This window comes from Phyllopteryx taeniolatus, chromosome 20, assembly GCF_024500385.1.
Source record: "Phyllopteryx taeniolatus isolate TA_2022b chromosome 20, UOR_Ptae_1.2, whole genome shotgun sequence".
In the NCBI taxonomy this organism is placed as follows: Eukaryota; Metazoa; Chordata; class Actinopteri; order Syngnathiformes; family Syngnathidae; genus Phyllopteryx; species Phyllopteryx taeniolatus.
In genome coordinates this window covers 10,676,658-10,694,881 of record NC_084521.1, presented here as the reverse complement: position 1 = coordinate 10,694,881, position 18,224 = coordinate 10,676,658, and the positions used below count along the sequence as shown (strand labels likewise).

The following is an 18,224-nucleotide window of genomic DNA, read 5'->3' as shown; positions in this document are numbered from 1 at the left end:
CCCCATGTGAACCCTAATTTGACTGACCATGTCAATGTGCATATTTTAAAAGGGACATATTATGGACATTGATTTTTTTAATGGCTTGGGATACAAATAGTTGGGTCTATGGAGTGCCTACCCACCTGTCAAGTGTGAAATTAAATAATCAATGAAAATGTTTTTTCTATTTTTCAAAATGTGTCTGTGCTTGTACTACTGGCCACCTGTTGGCTCCGCCCCTTCCTGGGTCATCATTATGGTAATGAATGCTGTAGTCAGCATTTGCATGAGACAGAACTGTTCAAATAAGTGCACAGTCAGCCGGTCAGTCATTGAGCCTTTTGTGGGGTTGTGGATTTAATAATTGCATTTAATGGAATTCCAATCTTTTCAAGTTCACACCCAGTTCATGACTGACATCCCATATTATCTATCATACAGTATATTACAAACTCACAAAATTACAACCGCAAAGTATGTTTGTGTGGTCTCTTTCTAGGAAGGTCAGCATGTGAAAATCAGCCTCACTACCTCTAAACATTTGCATCCATTTAATTTGTGATGGGAGACTGTGAGGGTTTGGACCCATGTTTAATAACCAGCCAGATTCCAACTGAGTCAACCATCGATCCAGGCTGAAGCGTAATTCAGAAGACTGCGGGTGGTGACGGGCTAATAAAACGTGGCCTGATCCAGGAATTATGGGCAGGGCGCAGAGTACACACACAATTTACTACAGGGACGGACGGGTCAGACTCTAAAGGGTCTATCACCTCTTATTGGTTTGACCTTCACCATTTTCTCCTACCTTGTTTGGAGGAGAAATATATTAGAGAACATACACACGCATGGGCCAATATTGACCATTAAAGACAGTTGAACTTACTATTAAACTGACAATATTATGACTGCTGTGGGTGTAGTTTGTCCACTAATAGACCATCATACTAAAACTATAGAATGACACATTATATAATATGTGGGTTGTATTTATTTTATGTTATCTAATTTGTTTGACAACATGCTATAATACATTTACAGGAGGAAACAATTTGTTAATTTGGTGCTGTGTTGCATTAAGTTCGATACTGTAATCCAAAACCAACAACACATAAAAGGGAGTGTTGTCCAAAAAATGCAGTGGATGCTAATGTTGTCTCTTAATCATCTATTTCCAAGTCCACTTGAGATAATCTTCTCAAGCAAATGCATGATGGCAAAACATTACACAATATGATTTCTCATTGATTGTTAATTAATGATGTATCGGAGCAACTGTGTAAGAATTGAGAGCAATTCTAAGCTGCAACCAGCTGATGCACTGTTGATTCCTTCTCAACAACAAGATTTCAGCACTGCACAACCATACAGAACACGCTATGACAACTTATGATCAGCGTTACACTGTTTTAGTACTTAGTTATATTGTTTCTGTTCAGAACGTTTTTCTCTTTCCTTTAAATTGTTGCAAAGAGAGACAGTCCTACAACCTAATGTTTTGCAATGTCCCTATAAATCCATTTTGTCATTCTTCTCTGTAATGCAACTTTATACTGCACATAAGTCAAAACATAATATCCAGTTATATCTACTTGAGCAAACGTAATAAGCTAGTGCTTTAACTACCAACACAATGCCGATTTTAAGTACTGTATGTGTCAACGAATCTGTTTCCAGCTCTCTAGACACATAACAATCTGACATTTTAATATACTAAAAAAAAGGCTTCCAGTAGCTGAATTGCTTATCCATACATTACAAGTACCTCCTTTTTATGTGTGGTGGGGGATTTGCGTATTTCTCTGGTGGCCTTCTTGGCCTTCATAAACTCAATCCATGCGTTCACTTTAAACTGATATGAAGAAAAAAAAGCCAAGCAACAGTGGCATCTCTAAAAGCTATACTTTTTTTTCCTTGGGTTACTTTGAATACTTCAAGTCTGTGCCAGTTCAATACTTGAATAAATTATGGCTCTGAGCCATTTTACCTCTCCCTCTCCAACCACTGACTACATATTGATGTCCCCCGTGTGCAGCGAGGGAGGATTTCCACTGAATACATCGTGACCTGAATCATCCACATGGGTACAAAAGGTTCCATTTTAGGTGAGAGTACTGTGGTTATAGAGTGGGAGGAGGCCTGGACTCTGACAATGGAGATTAAATACAGTATGTTGAAAGGGCAGTCAAGGTCAAAATGGGGTGTAGAACACAATGGGACACAACTATATATACATATTAAAAAGTGACTTTCTCTAAGAAAAAACACATCAATACATTAGCAGGCTTTCTATTATTACAAGCAAATGCAGGCATTTGTCCCAGTTAAGATATGTAAATTAACCTCAGATAATAAAGTTGTCTGTGCATATTTGTCTTGCTGATCGAAACTGACCACATTTGTTTTTCAGTATGCTCAATTACATTTTCCGAATGATAAAGCCAAAGCAAAAATCAAAAAGGGGTCAGCAGCCTAATTATAAGACCCCAACTCGCCTCTCAACACATCAGTTATCCAGGTAATTGTCCAAGCAAACAATCTTTAAACTATGCAGAAACAAGTCCATACCAGGACTGTCAATATTGTCTCTATATTATTGCAGGTACAGAGGCCGGAAATAATTTTTACACGTGATTAATGACACTACCAAGCATTATAGTCGTTTTCAGGTACGGTATCTATCATTATATTACTGTGCGTTTGCATTGTCAAATGCTCTAATCTCTAAAGTATAACAAAATAACTAAACTACCATAATCAATATTTCCGGCACACTTATTGGAATACTGGCTATTATTAAATACTGGCTAATTCCTTCAGCATACATACTGTTTTTTCAGGACGGAACACTTGTAAAGGTTCTGTCCATGTTCAAATATGCTCTTTCCTAGGAATTTGAACTCACACACATACACGCAGATGCACACACACGCACACACTATATATATATATATTTTTTTCCAAACACCCACACACATTCAGGCACACACACTAGAAATAATTTTTAAAATATGGGAGACGCCAGGTTGTTTCGTCACGCTAACATCAAAGTCTGGTCAGTATTTTATTCTTCAAATAGTTTTGATTTTTGTCGCTTGAGACATTTTATTGCTCGGACCATGACGGATGTGTGTGTCCAATATACAAGTTCTCCTACGGGTGCACACTTGTGCAAACACACACGCACACACACATGCACACATTAGCACACACACAAACACACACACACAAAGAGAGAGAGAGAGAGAGAGAGAGAGAGAGAGAGAGTCAAATCTATGTTGGGATTATTCATGTTAACCTGGAAAAAGGACACTCGAAATTACTGGTGATAAGGTGCCTTGTTCAAACAGAGCAAATAGCAAAATGTAAAATTTGGATTTCCATAATGCTCACAGTATTGTTCATTGTGCAGCCTATTACGAAAAAACTAAATCTGGGTCCCAAACTTACAGTGTTTTGTTTTTCTTTCATTACAATAATACATGACAACATAGAGGGGATACAGTGATTACACAGTATAAAAACAAGCGATTTGTCTAAAACTACATATTTGCATTGGAAACCTAAAGAAGGCTCACTGCTGCACATTGTCAAGTAACTTGCCCTGTAAGTTTCAAAAGGTTGTAGAAAAACAATAAATCAAGAGGAGTCTGTGAACGTGTTGTGCCGTGATCAAAGTTCTGATTGCGGGCCAAAATAAGTACCCTGAAAGTGCTCCTGTGAGTGGGAAGATAGGAATGCAGGAGGAGAGTTTTTAGGGATCGTCGCAGTTCTTTAGGGTAGGTTTGATGAAAAACAGGAGGATGAAAAGAAGCGGAATGTTAGACTTAAAAGTAGATGCAGACAAGATGATTCATAGCTCTCTTTTAAAACATAAATTGGACGCAATTTACAGAAAGCTGTGGTTGGCTATTGACATGCAATGAATAAAATAAGAGAGACAAGTTGAGGCAGCCAAAGAAAGAAGAAGAACATCGTTATGTACCAAATGTTATATACCGTATATGTGATATCAATGAAACATAATCTTAACTACATTCAAACAGAATATGGATATGGGATATAATGCAAATGGAATACAGATGTATGTAAATCATCTCCTTGCCTCGTCTTAATTTGGAACACATCTTGTACAATTAACCTGTACTATCAAGGAGTCTGTATTGTGAGAATTAGGATTACTGTTTGTGTGTTAATGTGCATGTAGCATGCATCACATGACTGTCAGTGGGAGCCCACACACATCTCAGAGAGATACTGTACAGTATGTGCTCTATCTTAATAAGTGACCTCCCTTTGCGAGACAATGGAGCAGGTCAGTGCAGGAACAACAGAGAGAAGAGGGAGCCTCTCACAAAAGAGAGAAATGAGACAGGAGGAGGAGGAGGAGGGGTTGTTCTCAGGTGCACAGGGATGAAGAGCCTGTAGACAAAGAGATGCTAAATGCCCAAAATGGCTTTGTGGACTTATCGTGACGATAGTGGGCGGCAATGCCCCTGGCACGCCGTGACCCTCTTTTCACATGTCATGTAAATGAACCCCAGAGAGCTCTAAAATGGCACACCCTGGAAATTACTTGTTATCCTGTAGCAGGGCTCGAGACTGGAACCAAAATATGCAACTCCTTTCTTCAGTGTGCCAGAGTAAAAATTTCATCTGGTGGCACTTGTGCGAGTGCATGTTTTAATGCTCCTTTAAGACAGTCCCACTATAGTTGACATAGTGGCACTATAGTTGACATAGTGGTTGAAGGTCGCCATCTTTTTCACTGCTTTAGCTAATATCTTCCACCTGCACGTGCTCCTTTCTGGAGAAAGAGCCCCTTCTCGTTATTATGAACGGCCAACGGGCAAGCGCGTATGCGTTCAGCCTCCTCCCCACGGCGAGAGTGAGCCTCGCGTGCTGGAGCAGTCCCCTCTGTTGCCGGGCGAGGAGGCGAGGGGGTGCCGGTGACAAGCGCGCAGATAGGACTGATATCCACTCAGATTAATGACATGACAGTGAGCCATCCCCTCCACTTTTTTAATCACCCCCTATTCCTGAAGTCAGATCTCCAACTCGGCACGGCAGACCAATGTTACAAGTCCCACATGGAATTCATACTATTTGCTTCTCACGTAAAACACTACCTGCGTAGTTACATGTTTTGTTGTACGTTTGCAAGGCTGGGAAGCGCTGGCAGGACTCAACTCTGGCCTTACATGTCACGAGCTTTATGAATTCTGACTCAGTGGAAATTCTACGTCAGCCCAACACATCTCACTCCCCACACTATAAAACTAAGGAACAATTTACACATACATATATAACGTTTATCTCTATTTGCAAGACACTGTAAGTCTTGTTGCATATATTGTACACTAGCTGAATTGGACTACTTCAAAATAGTGGAAATGTGTTTATTTTTTCTTTTCTTTTTTTTTTTGTTTTACTTTGAGCCAACACTTAAAATTTTAGTGTGCGGCTAGCAAACAAAAAAAGTTTTTTTTTTTTTCAAAAATAAAAATGTTTGTTATGCTGTATGCATTATAGCGAAATCCTAATAATCCAACCTAAAGTCACTGAGGGTTGTAGTCGACAAGTCCTTGATCACTATTGCTTTTATGTATTTTTATTTCTCACCGCTTGTGGTGTTCCAAGTGCCATATGGCATTCAAAACTGTATTTAAATACTGTTATGTTTACAGACAACAAAACAAATGTGGTGTGTCTCAGCATCTTTGCGGTCAAAAAAACAATATGCGCACCCTCTGTCAACGCACACCTCCAATCTAATGAGAACTTCCTACTAACACTAAATAGACCTGTGAACGGATACAATGGTGACACCTAGTGGTGAACTTGGTGACCAACATGAAAATACACGAAATGACCCTTACAACTACTCCTGTTATTTAAAAATTTGAATTTCATGTACAGTTTACATAATTATTTTTATTTATAATAAATGAGTTCAGACGCAAATGTTAAAATAAAACATATTTTGCAATTGGCATGAAGTTTTGGTAGTTGATTGGTATTCAAGACAAATACATTTCATCATGTATGACTAGTGTTGATAAGGTAGGCATTCTGTTAACAATTTACTATAGTTCAGCCATGATTTCAAGCATGAATTCACCTTGTATATTAAAAAACTTTTTCAGTCGGTCGCACCAGTGCTACCAGTGCAAAAGTTAGTGTAAAGCCCTGTGTAGGTCTTGTGGTTATCAAAGCCACAGTAATGTTTCCCACCCTGCCGGTGCACAAACATGTCACATCTGTCCCTCAAAATACACTTTATCGTCCAAATGTATATGTATGAATACGAAGCAGTGAAAGTGATAATTAAAGTCTCCCATTGGGCTTACTTAGTGAAAGCCAATATTTTAGATTGCCACAGCCCACTAATCCGTCTTTGTAATGTGCCTCTGCAAAGTGTCTATATGCTGCTGACATGACACCCGAGTCAGAGCAAACAAACACAGTCTTGATTCTCATGCTCCCTGTCACAGGGTTAAGGCCACTCGCCATTTAAGTTGATGTCCTGATGTCACAAAGTGTAAATCATCATGTTTCTCATTCAGGCCCGACTGCTCTTATGTTGGTTTAAGTGTCACACAAACACTCAGCAGATTTGCCCTCAGCTGTGTGAAGGAAGTAATAAAGCAGTCAAAAAGCTCTCTCACCCACACACACACACAGACAGTGAAGCACGATTCAGCTGTTTGGCGATGCCTTTATTGACACCCTTACAGGAGTAATAAACAGGCACGGTACTGGTAACACAATCCCAGCAGTGCTGAGTGAGGTCTTTTGCCACTTCAAACACTTCACACTTCATTTACAAAATACTGCCTTCACTATTTAACACTGCCAGCCATTTCAATAATTAGCTATAATAGGGCCGGGATGATATTATGACAGTATGAGTGTTTTTATGACCCGTAGTCCCAATGAACATGAACTGAACACCCACTCGTTAGCAGTTTTAAACCCCAGCCTGGGAACTGCCTTCTTGCTCCCCCAAAAGGACTGAGTATGATTTAGTGTGTACACAGTTAATAGCCCCTGTGCTCACTAAGGCAGAAAGAAGGTGGTGCTCAGGAGGTCTGAGGGGTTTAAAAGTGCTATCAGTGTTGTAATGACGAGGCAAGCTTTGAGAGATGATCAAGTCATGCAGACAGCCATATTGTAGCATGGATTCTAGCCTGTAGCAATTAACTTGAAACTACAGTTTATGTGTCAATGTCTATTCTTTTTACATGATTTTATGTAATACATACTAAAAAAGTGTGTCACAGCAGTAGTAAATATGAGATGGGGTCGGTCTGTGGGCTCGCATGTGCTGTGTGGGAGTGTCGGCCTGGATCCCTCGGTCTCCAGACACCTCTCATAACTGACATGCATGTGTGGCAATGTTGATTCACTCGCAGGTCTCCCCTAAACACACGCCTAAGGGAATTCATCACTTGGTGTGGGGTCACTCTCTCTTTGCAAAGTACAGCCCTCATGATTATGTTACAGTCCTGCACTTTCCTCTCATTTGTACTCATTTATTTACATGGGTGATTAGCACTGAAGAGCCAGCCTCACCACACACCAGTAAAACTGCCTGGCTCCCCGCTTCTTTCCCCTCTTGTCCTGTCATATTTGCTACTTTCTCACAAGGTAAAGCACTGCTTTCCCAGTCCAAATATAGAGAAAATCCAACTCCTATGTAAATGTCTTATTGTTGTCATAGTACTGTTGTTATGCTGTTGTTGTTTTTTTGTTCTATTTGCTCTGCTGTCCCCTCTCAATCATTGTTCTGTCCAACTGCATTTCCAATAAATATCCATCTCAAGACAAAGTGCAACAGAGGGTGTATATCCAACTCTCCTGTTGCACAGCAATACTGATAAGGCATAGAGACCCACCATACTGCATGACTAAGGTGCTGAAGTTAATTTATTAGTTTAATAAAACAAAACATATATGTTCAATGGAAAGTAGGTTTAAGATTATTATCATTTGGGATCTGTTGTTTTGGTATTATTGTTGTTCAAGGAAATCAATGTATTAAAGGTAGAGGCCATATTTTACTACCGACAACAAACCACAATTTCTACATTCTTTGAGTAGCGACGGTACAAGCGCCAGGTATTGCTACTGCTTACAAAACAAAAAAACTGTGTTTCTAAACAATGTCTCTCAGCAAACTTTGCTGAGACATTGGAGGAGCCTAATTATTATAGACCTCCATCAGATAGGACTAATCTGTATATACTGTACCTACGGTCCAAGATTTCACCTCCCTGATTCCCCTCATATCAAAAGAGAGAATGTACTGCATCACCAGCTCATTGGTGGAATGAGAGATTTAGAAGGTGGTTCTGGACCGCAGGGATAGATAAAGCAAGAAGGCAGATGACAGAGATAAGTATCAGTAGCTGCTATCAGACCGAGCAACATGTGGTTCCAAAACCTAAACCTGGTAGCTTATCTATAATGGGCAATCAGTGCCTTTGGAAGTCACCCAAATCTACTGGGAGAGACTCAGATGGAGCAGCAGTCCACATAATGACCCTAAATTAAAACTTTGACAAAAAGTTTGAAACGGCTACTTTTAAGATTGGGTCAGAGCATGTTTCTCTGGAATTAACGGAATTTCCATCCATCCATCCATGTTCTTATTAAATATAAATATATTTTGAGGCAGCATGTCTCAGGTGGGAGAGTGGTCACCTCCCAACCCAAAGGTTGAGAGTTTGATGCTCAGCTCCTGTGACCATGTCCAAGTATCCTTGAACAAGATACTGAACTCCCATTTCAAGCGCTTTGAGTACCTTGAAGGTATAAAAGCGTAATAACAGTAGTAAATGTTAGTTACCACAAGATGTACACAAATGCCATGTGTTGTTGTTTTAACTGTATCTTAACAACTTTCATATGGCCATGGCCGGTGGCACCGAGCCTCTTTAGTAGCAGTTCACTAAGCCAAATTGGATTAGATAAAGGTCACCCTCTTTGAAAGGAACCTTATACACACAAACAAACAAACATACACACACACACACACACACGCGCGCATCCAATCACCTTAATCACCACACCCCAACTCTGTCAGGGCTGGAGAGTGGACTTACTTGAAAAATGTTCTGGATTATAAATATTCAAACATTTCATTAAAATTCTGTACACCAAATCTAACCCAGTGCGCAGTGCACATTGTTGGGATTGTAGGTGTGGCATTTTTATCAATTCACCAAATGAGTCAGTACTGGGTTTTGCCCAATGAGTTCCTGTGAAATATGCAGAGGGACCTCAGTTTATGACTCGCTGTGACACCCACTTAGCCCGATTTTGTATGGAAGTCCGAACATATACCATCTCTATCATGAACTGTTGCTAATGGAGCAGTAAAATCATGATTACAGTAAATACGTTTATGAAAAACACTTCAATGCCATCAATATAAAATAATATAATTAAAATCAACAAAAAACAATTCCACACCTTTACTCCTGTGGTTGTCTTGCACACTGTAAGGGGTGCATAGTAGTTCATTTGTAATTATGAACCACTGAAGGTCAAAACCAACCAGTGTGTGGATTTCATCTGCATAAACTAGGTGGGGCTAAGAGGGGGAATGCAGTGATCACAACTCCACAGAAATATTTCATTAACCTTTGTAAATAGCATTTGAGATATTCATATGTCATTGACATGTATATACTGTGACATACTTGTAACGTGCCTGGTATAGTTGTGTGGCAAGGCAAAGAACAATGCATTTACGCTTAGTGTGATATAATAGCTCAGAATAAACACCATTGATAGAATAATAGACAATTATTTCTGAATTCTAAAAGATTAGAATGCTGGGGCGAGCAGAGGAAAAAGCCATATAATTGCAGGGGATATTATATTCATTATTGCAATTCAGATCTTATCTCCAATCCAGATAAGGGTCTGACCAGCACAGCACGTTTGCACGGATATCTAAAAATGGGCCCCAATGTGTTGGAAAGATAAAAGACGGAAAGCAACATTTGGGAGGCGTCAACGGGGAAATCAATCAATCTGGCTCCAAAAGATGATTATAAACAGCCTCAGGGCATCACTACCAGGGGTGGCATCATACTTTGTTTTCTTATATGCAATTTCACTGCCAGTTGTTTGCTTGTCTACATCTCTCGAGTCAAGATTGTTTGTTTCTTTGTTGTTTCTGTGCACAACTGTGTCTGTTACTCAACCATACTGTATCACTACATCCTTCGACTTTGAGGTAGCGCTGGAATTGTAACTTTTGGTATCAGTGGGGTCCCCAGAGAACAACTATGAATTGTAATCAGAACTTTTGGTATCAGTGGGGTCTCCACAGAACAACTATGAACAATGTATGCAGTCTCAGAGACTTTCAAAAAAACACTTTTGGTCTTGCCAGCCTGATTGAATGAATCATTGATGGATTCAGCCTTATATATATATATATATATATATATATATATATATATATATATATATATATATATATATATATATATATATATATCTGTCTTAATTATATTCCTGACGGCCATTACCCAAGACAATGCTCCCAAAAAATATCGTGATCCATGAACAGATACCTATCAGGTATGTTGCTTAAGATAAGCTCTGGAATAAAATTCATTAATTTTCGGCAGTGTAATTAAATTAGTGTAATGTGCATTTTGTTAGGCCAGAGAATTATGTTGCAATTTAAAAATTAGGTTACAATGATAGCAAGTAAAAGAATGTTGTTCAATGAAAATGCTGAAAATCCCAAAGTTGGTTTTCAACCATGGCATTCTCTTGCCATTAGAATCAGGGTTGTGCACTTTAAAAATTATAGAATAGGAAACAAAACCACATACCATTGAAGTTGAAATGAGGCTAATAAACACCTATGGGAGAGAAAAATGTGTCTGTATGACTGTGTCAAAAGCTAAAATATGGTAAATGGACTGCACTTATATAGCGCTTCATCTACCCACCGACAGTGCCCAAAGCACTTTACAAAGCCTCACATTCACCCACTGACACACACATTCATACACCAATGGGCGACTGCGGCCATGCAAGCCACTGCCAGGCCCACTGGGAGCAAATTAGTGTTCAGTGTCTTGCCCAAGGACACTTCCACATGCGGATAGTCGTAGCCGGGATTTTGGTCACTGGACAACCCGCTCTACCAACTGAGCCACAGCCGCCCCAAATATATCCATCCATCCATCCATTTTCTGAGCCACTTGTCGTCACAAGGGTCGCGGACGTGCTGGAGCCTATCCCAGCTATCTTCGGGCAGGAGGCGGCGTTTTCAAGCTTGATATTCACAAACAAGCTGTGCCAGACCTCTCACGTCTTCCCATTGAAAAATGTATTTAACGTCTGTAGACATCGATTGCAGTTAACAGTTGGATGCAGATGGTTGCCAGTGGAATAATATAGCTGTTACCTATTCATTTTCTGTACCGCTTATCCTAACTAGGGTCCCGGGCGTGCTGGAGCCTATCCCAGCTATCTTCGGGAAGGGGGCAGGGAACACCCTGAACTGCTTGCCAACCAATCGCAGGGCACACATAAACAAACAACCATTCGCACTAACATTCACACCTAAGGGCAGTTTAGAGTCGTCAATTAACCTACCATGCATGTTTTTGGGATGTGGGAGGAAACCGGAGTGCCCGGAGAAAAGCCACGCAGGCACGGGGAGAACATGCAAACTCCACACAGGCGGGGCCGGGATTTGAACCCCAGTCCTCAGAACTGTGAGGCAGACGCTCTAACCAGTCGTCCACCATGCCGCCGCCCCAAATACAGTAACATGATAATCAAAGTTTTTTTTTGTTTTACTGTCAAATAATGCAATTTTGCAGTGATCAGCAGTGGTTTATGTGATCCATATACTGTAGTATCATCTTGGCGCTCTTGGAACCCCACCACAAGGGGAAAAAAAATGAACCCTTTGATTGGTGGATATGGCCACTTTTGAAGAAGTAACCAAGTAAAACGACATGCTGAGAATAAAATACAGGAGTTGATTTGGACCAAGACGGACAGAAAACAACAAACAAACATGGTTTTCATACTATCAAAGGCCACGCACTAATCTCTGGAAAAGTTTTCATTAATCTTTACTGCAGACAGGTTGTGAGACTCTGGAATGAACTTTAACAATAGCGCAGGTCAGAAGAGTTCACTCGTCCGTGTGTTTGAGTCATTTCGTCTCTGTGAGTTCTGGTCATGGATGAGCTTTGAAGTTCAAGACAGGAGTGCATCAGCGTACTGGTTCCACTTCATGGAATGTCAACATGTGTGCATGAGCAGCCTCTGTGTCAATGACTTGGGGGCGGCATTCCGGGCTTTTGTACATGTGTGCCTGTTGGTCACGTGCGCTCTGACTAAACACCACGATTGTGTCTCAGTTCCATTTCTCTATCTGGGTTTTTGCTTGTCAGTCAGAGTCAGAACATCAGCATTCCCTATATGCATTGCATAGTCTTGACAGACAGTTGGCTCAACATAGTATACCTGCAGAATGTCACGTCTAACAATTGATTCCCCCTCCCACCTGCGTCTAGTGATTGTTAGATGGAAGGTTTTGTGAAGTTTGGATTTGAAGAAAAACATTTTTCATTTTGGTTATGAGCTGACAATCTGACAGCCAGATTGATTCAAAGCAATCAAAGATTTGTTCGTTTACTATACTTCACCGCAACAACCACAAGTCTTTCCTCTCTTCTTTGCTTGAAACTTTTAGTTTTAATTTTAATATTTGAAATACTGTATATATATGTATATATTTTCATCTATAAGGTGTCAGCTCATTTTGTTTGCTGAGGTTTACCTGCAATCGCACTAATACTACCCACAGATAAAATAAGTTACCCAATTTATTGATTAATATCATTGCTGCGCTGACTTTGTCTCACATTGACAAACTAAATGAATACCCTTACGGTATTTAATACCAAAATTCAAGATCTCACAACTTCATAAGCTAATTGTGCTTGCAACATATTGTCATTGGACCCACTTGATCTCAAAGCAGATGGGGTGACCTCAATCTCGCTGTTGGCTTGGTAGGGCTGGAAGGCTGATGTTGAACTCAGCTCTCCGGCAAATGGCTCGGGACTCTGAGTGCCTGTGGAGCTGGCGCTTGTACCGTCGCCTCCATTGTGAGGATCCTGCTCTTCATAAACAGCCACCAACTGATGAGAGAAGATAAGTGATTTTTCTTTAGAAAAACAATTACAAAAAAGACATGATAACCTTGTATCAAAAGTATGAGTCTCCATTGTGTTTTTTCTGTCCCAATTTCTCTTTGTCTAATAATCTCAGAGAGTATAAAAACAAATGATTGTGTACAATTTTATCCAACTAACAAGTGTCTATCAGCAGTATTATTTCTTGTAGTCACATCACACATTTGGACAGCCATTTGTGAACACAGAACACTTGGGAGCACTTGGGAGCACAATCATTAGTGTCCTAAACCCCACTAAAAAAAACTGGTACATCATTAGCATTAGTTATTTTTAAGAGGGCAGAGTCCCCCGAAAAAAGCAATATTTACAGCTTAGTAAAATGACAACAATATCCTAAAACACTATATTATTCACAAAACATGTATTTGTGCCAAAAATGATCTTCGTCTCTGACGTATCTGTTTTTACATCTGCCTGCATGCAGGGTGGGCCACTGCAGGTTTGCAGTTACTGTAAGACTCCCACTATCAGTCGCTGCTACATCCCCACATACAGTAGGTCAATAAGTTTCAACATACCAGATACCAAACGATGCCCAACAGAGTATTGTTTTACAACAACAGGGATTTGTTTTATGACGCGTAATTGAGAGCAACATACTGCAGTTAGGTATCTAACTTTCTGGAGCAAAGTTACTTGAGTAGCGTGGGGAGAAGCATTTTAAACCCAAGATGATATATCAACTGCCAATTCAACACAAATTGAAAATCTGATAGCAGAACAAGAGAACCACAAAAGCTGATGTAGTCCTTCTTTGGACTCTCGCTCTCAATAGTAGCTAAACATCTTATATAATAGTTAAAAAAATAAAATTAAAAACACTTCTGCTATGCCTAATATTTTTATGCACTTTTCACCTAACATGTCTTTTTATTATATAAGATAATCCAAATAATATGTCCTCTCCGCTTTGAATGTATGACCACACAGAGTGTTCAGTGCAGCATGTACTGTATAGAGTGAAGGCGCCATGTTCGTCGAATGTGCTGCAGCATGAGCAAAGTGTTTCTGCAGGTGCAGGGACGTTATTAGCAGTTATATTATGCAAATACAGTGTTTTACTCTTCAAACTGATTGCAGGCAGAAATGGAAAAAAAATAGAAAATAACTTGCAATATCCACTGAAATCCTGTGCCCTACGACTGACTGGCGACCAGTTCAGGGTGTAGTCCGCCTTTCGCCCGAAGTCAGCTGGGATAGGCTCCAGCGCCCCGTGACCCTAACCAGGATAAGCGGTGTTGAAAATGGATGGATGGATGGATCCACTGAAATCCCAACCTCTGAATATGGTTGGTGCCTTATGTGTAAGGGCCATCCTCTGCATGTTCATTTATGTGCTCTTTGCATCACCCCAACACAAGGGAAATTACATACAGTACAAGCAACTTGAGAGGCACTCTTTTTCATTAAATTTTGAGGGAATGAGTGTGAGGGGGGTAGGGCATTTGTGCATGTGCACACCTCTGGGACTTCGCACGTGATTTTCCATTGATGTAAATGACAAGAGCGTCTCATCCTGGCTTTGCACAATTAAAGCAGGGTTCAATTCTTCCCTGAGCGGTCTCTTTCTATGCATACCAATTTTTGTGTGAGATGTTGTCTACCATTGAATCACCCTCTCCACTGTAATCATGCTGTATTTCCATCGTGAAATTGCATTTGAATGGTTGTGAGGGTTGATGGCAATTTCGCTCAGTGTACCAAAGAAACAATCAGAAAGGCTCTAAAGGGCACTTTGCTGAAGGTGTACTTATCAAAACATGTGTGAATGTTCAACGCTGTACATTTGTTTAAACATAACAGCGTGCAACTTTCTGGATTGTTGTGAGTTATAGATGTTAGACCAAAAAAGGAAACAATGCATCAGGGGCAGGAAAAAAAGTCTTAATCAGACTAGAAAATAGCAATCACCAATCCTATCTCTATGATAATGACAGGGACAGCTGTGTGAAGATGTTAAGGCAACACCAAAAACAGAGAGAGAGAGAGAGAGAGAGAGAGAGAGAGTTATACCCCAGAGGTATTTTCACTGTCCAAGTGATGAGCCAATGAATAATTAGTGACAAAGTAATCAGGCCTCCTATTCATACGTTCCTGGGAGTATTTAGCAACTCAATGAGTTCTCTGCTTGCCAGCTGTCCATTTAAAAATGTGATAAAGACTGTTGACATTGTGTAAGTGAAATTTACTTTTTAATACATTCTGAATGTGCTTGCTTTTACTTTACAAAGTGTGGTCAGTTGTCATACACTTCATACAAAATTAAGGATCAAATGTACTGCGACATACTTGATCAAATGGGTCTGCACTTAACTGCATTAGAATCAGAATCATCTTTATTTGCCAAGTATGTCAAAAACACACAAGGAATTTGTCTCCAGTAGTTGGAGCTGCTCTCGTACGACAACAGACAGTCAATTGACAGAGAATACTTTGGAGACATAAAGACATAAAAAGCACCGTCACTGAGCAATTAAAGGTTACCAGTAATGTGGTGATGCTGGTACATTTTTAAAAAATTATTATTAATTTTTTACAATTGTGCAAAAAGATGCATTTGGGATCACACTTTTGCAACCTACAATCATAGTAGTAAACATAAGGTTGAATCAATGTTGAATCAATAAATCTCTGACAGTCTCAAATATGAGGATTATTATCTCCCCCATGTTGAAAAAGTGCAAGGCAAGAAGTTATGTTTTATCTAATTATTGGCGAGTTGGTTGTTTGGTTAATTAGCAGTCTTGTGCAAAAGTCATTTGGAAAAAAAAATATTTAATAAATAAATAAACATTGTTGAGGACTCATATATTGACCAAGGAAGAACTTGTGACATTTTGGTGAAAATCTGGGAAAAAAAGTGTAGCTTTTCAGTGATTGGGGCCAAGTGGTACACTGAGCCAGCAGAACCAACAGATGAAGATGCAATTAGCAAAAAGCTTGCACATTACAAAGTGTGTGCCAGTTGGCATGAGTTAATACCACTTACAGGACTGGAGTGGAATAGTATCACCTGGCATATAATGATTTTTACATTTAGTCAAATAGGTTTATGATTGTTTAGCCTTACAGGATGTCTATCCTCTAATGATTTCCATTTAAGTTGTAGTTGTATTTTTTAATGACGTCTTATTGTATCTTATTACACTGTGCAAGTGTACCAATCACAAGTCTGGTGTTGTATCAGATGATACTTTTACTTATACGTGTTTGCAAGCGTAAGGCCATGGTGGTGCATTAGTGGCAATTGGAAAATACTGAATCTTAAATGCTTAACCTACAGCTTAACCTACACTATTATCATTAGTCTCCATCTGCATAGAATTTTTGGGGACATTTTAGTTCCTGTTCCATGTATCTCAAAAATCATCTTTTCTTGCGTCAACCCAACTACTTTCAATGGAGTCTTGCTGAGCCTTGGAGAAAAGGGAACGGCTGGCCAGAGGGAAAAGTGAAGCTCTTCTTGCTGTTGATGGGATAACACTCATGCAGCTACATGATGAAAGTCTTCACACAAATATTTTTCCTCTCTTTGAGAATTGGTCACAGACAGTTTTGAAATTAGACAATTTCACATTTCAGTTGGGCATTTATGTTTTTTTTTCTCTGCTCGCCTGCAGTACAGAAAGTGCTATTTTAGATTATTGTTTTTTCAGAAGGAGGCAAACATTTTGTTCCACACACTAATGGGAAGCAGTGCGGCTAATTGTCAAGAAGCGTGACAGCAGCAACTTTTCAAAGGAGAGGCAGGGAACTAGGGAGGGACAATTTTGAACAACTACAGTAACAAGAAGACATATAATAACGCCCCCCCCCCCTCCCCCCACACCCATATACAGTACATGCTTTGTTCTTTTTCCTTGTAATAAAATATATGTTGTATTGTTTTGGTTTAGATTTTCACAAGATGTAAAAGGTACCAAAATAAGAATTGTCTTCTACAATATTCAGTTGGGCTCCCAACTACGGTGGTATGGGTAAGAAAAGCAACCTGGACAGACTAGAGTCCATTGAATGGAACACAAAATCAATATCACCATCAGCATCTTATACTAATTACATAGCAGACGTATGTCTTACCATCACGCCTGCAAACTCCAGAGTGGAAACGCTAGCCGGATTGTGGTTTATAATTCCAATCACGTAGCAAAACCCATTCAAACTAATTTGGGTCAACTAGCTACCACAACTGCCAGTCAGCCACTATTGCACTGGCGGGAGACGATAAAGTTCAAGGGTCTAGACAACGCAGAAGACATTTTTTGCAGCTTACAGGTGGTACTTGGAATCCAACATTTCCAATCCTATCACAGTCAGAGCAGGAAGAGGGGGGGAAAAAGAATGTCAGGGATGCCTTTCATGTTGGTCCTGTTTGATCTGCTTCCCACTTTTGGCAGCAAAGAAGGGACAAGCATGAGATGGGAAGCAGCTGAGAAGGAGCCGGGGAGCTGTTCTGACAACCTCTGCTTCCATTGCGTCTTCTCTTGCCTCGCTAGCCTTGCTTCTTCACCAAAGGCACCCCGCCACCTCCAAAAATCTCTGATCTCCCACACAGCGCAGGCATTAGGATTGGCAACGTTACAAAACAGTTGTTCCAAGTGCTCGCCAAGTGGCGTCATGAAAAAGCAAGACAACTGAGGTTATTAGAAGTCACGGGCAGAGCTGCCAGTGACACAGGAGACATGTAATACCTGCACTGTGATGCGACGAAGCTTTATCCATATCCCAGATGACAGCTTTTTTTTTTTTTTTTTTTTTCCCCCAAAGGCAAGTGGAAAGGACGGCTGACATAAATCACGCTGCAAGAAACTTGTCCTCTCATTTAGAAGATAATGAAAACTGTTTTTGGAGCCTAAAATGCAAATATTTGAAAGAGAGGACATTCATGTTCACTGTTCAGTATAGGCATGATCGAGCACGTGAAGCGTTTCAAAATGACATTTTCACAAGATTATTTTCCAATATTGTGCGCTAACTTTTCATCTAAAG

The 18,224-nt window shown here is 40.0% G+C and overlaps 1 protein-coding gene across 7 annotated transcripts in view; it reads right to left on the bottom strand.

Annotated features, from left to right (window-relative positions):
- LOC133470529 (partitioning defective 3 homolog) overlaps positions 1 to 18,224 on the bottom strand; it is a 307,047-nt gene that overhangs the window by 202,674 nt on the left and 86,149 nt on the right. For all 7 annotated transcript variants that reach the window (XM_061758996.1, XM_061759000.1, XM_061759001.1 and 4 more), the window contains one exon: positions 13,004 to 13,178. In XM_061758996.1, coding sequence (XP_061614980.1) covers positions 13,004 to 13,178 — 175 coding nt within the window. The remainder of the gene's footprint in view (positions 1 to 13,003; positions 13,179 to 18,224) is intronic.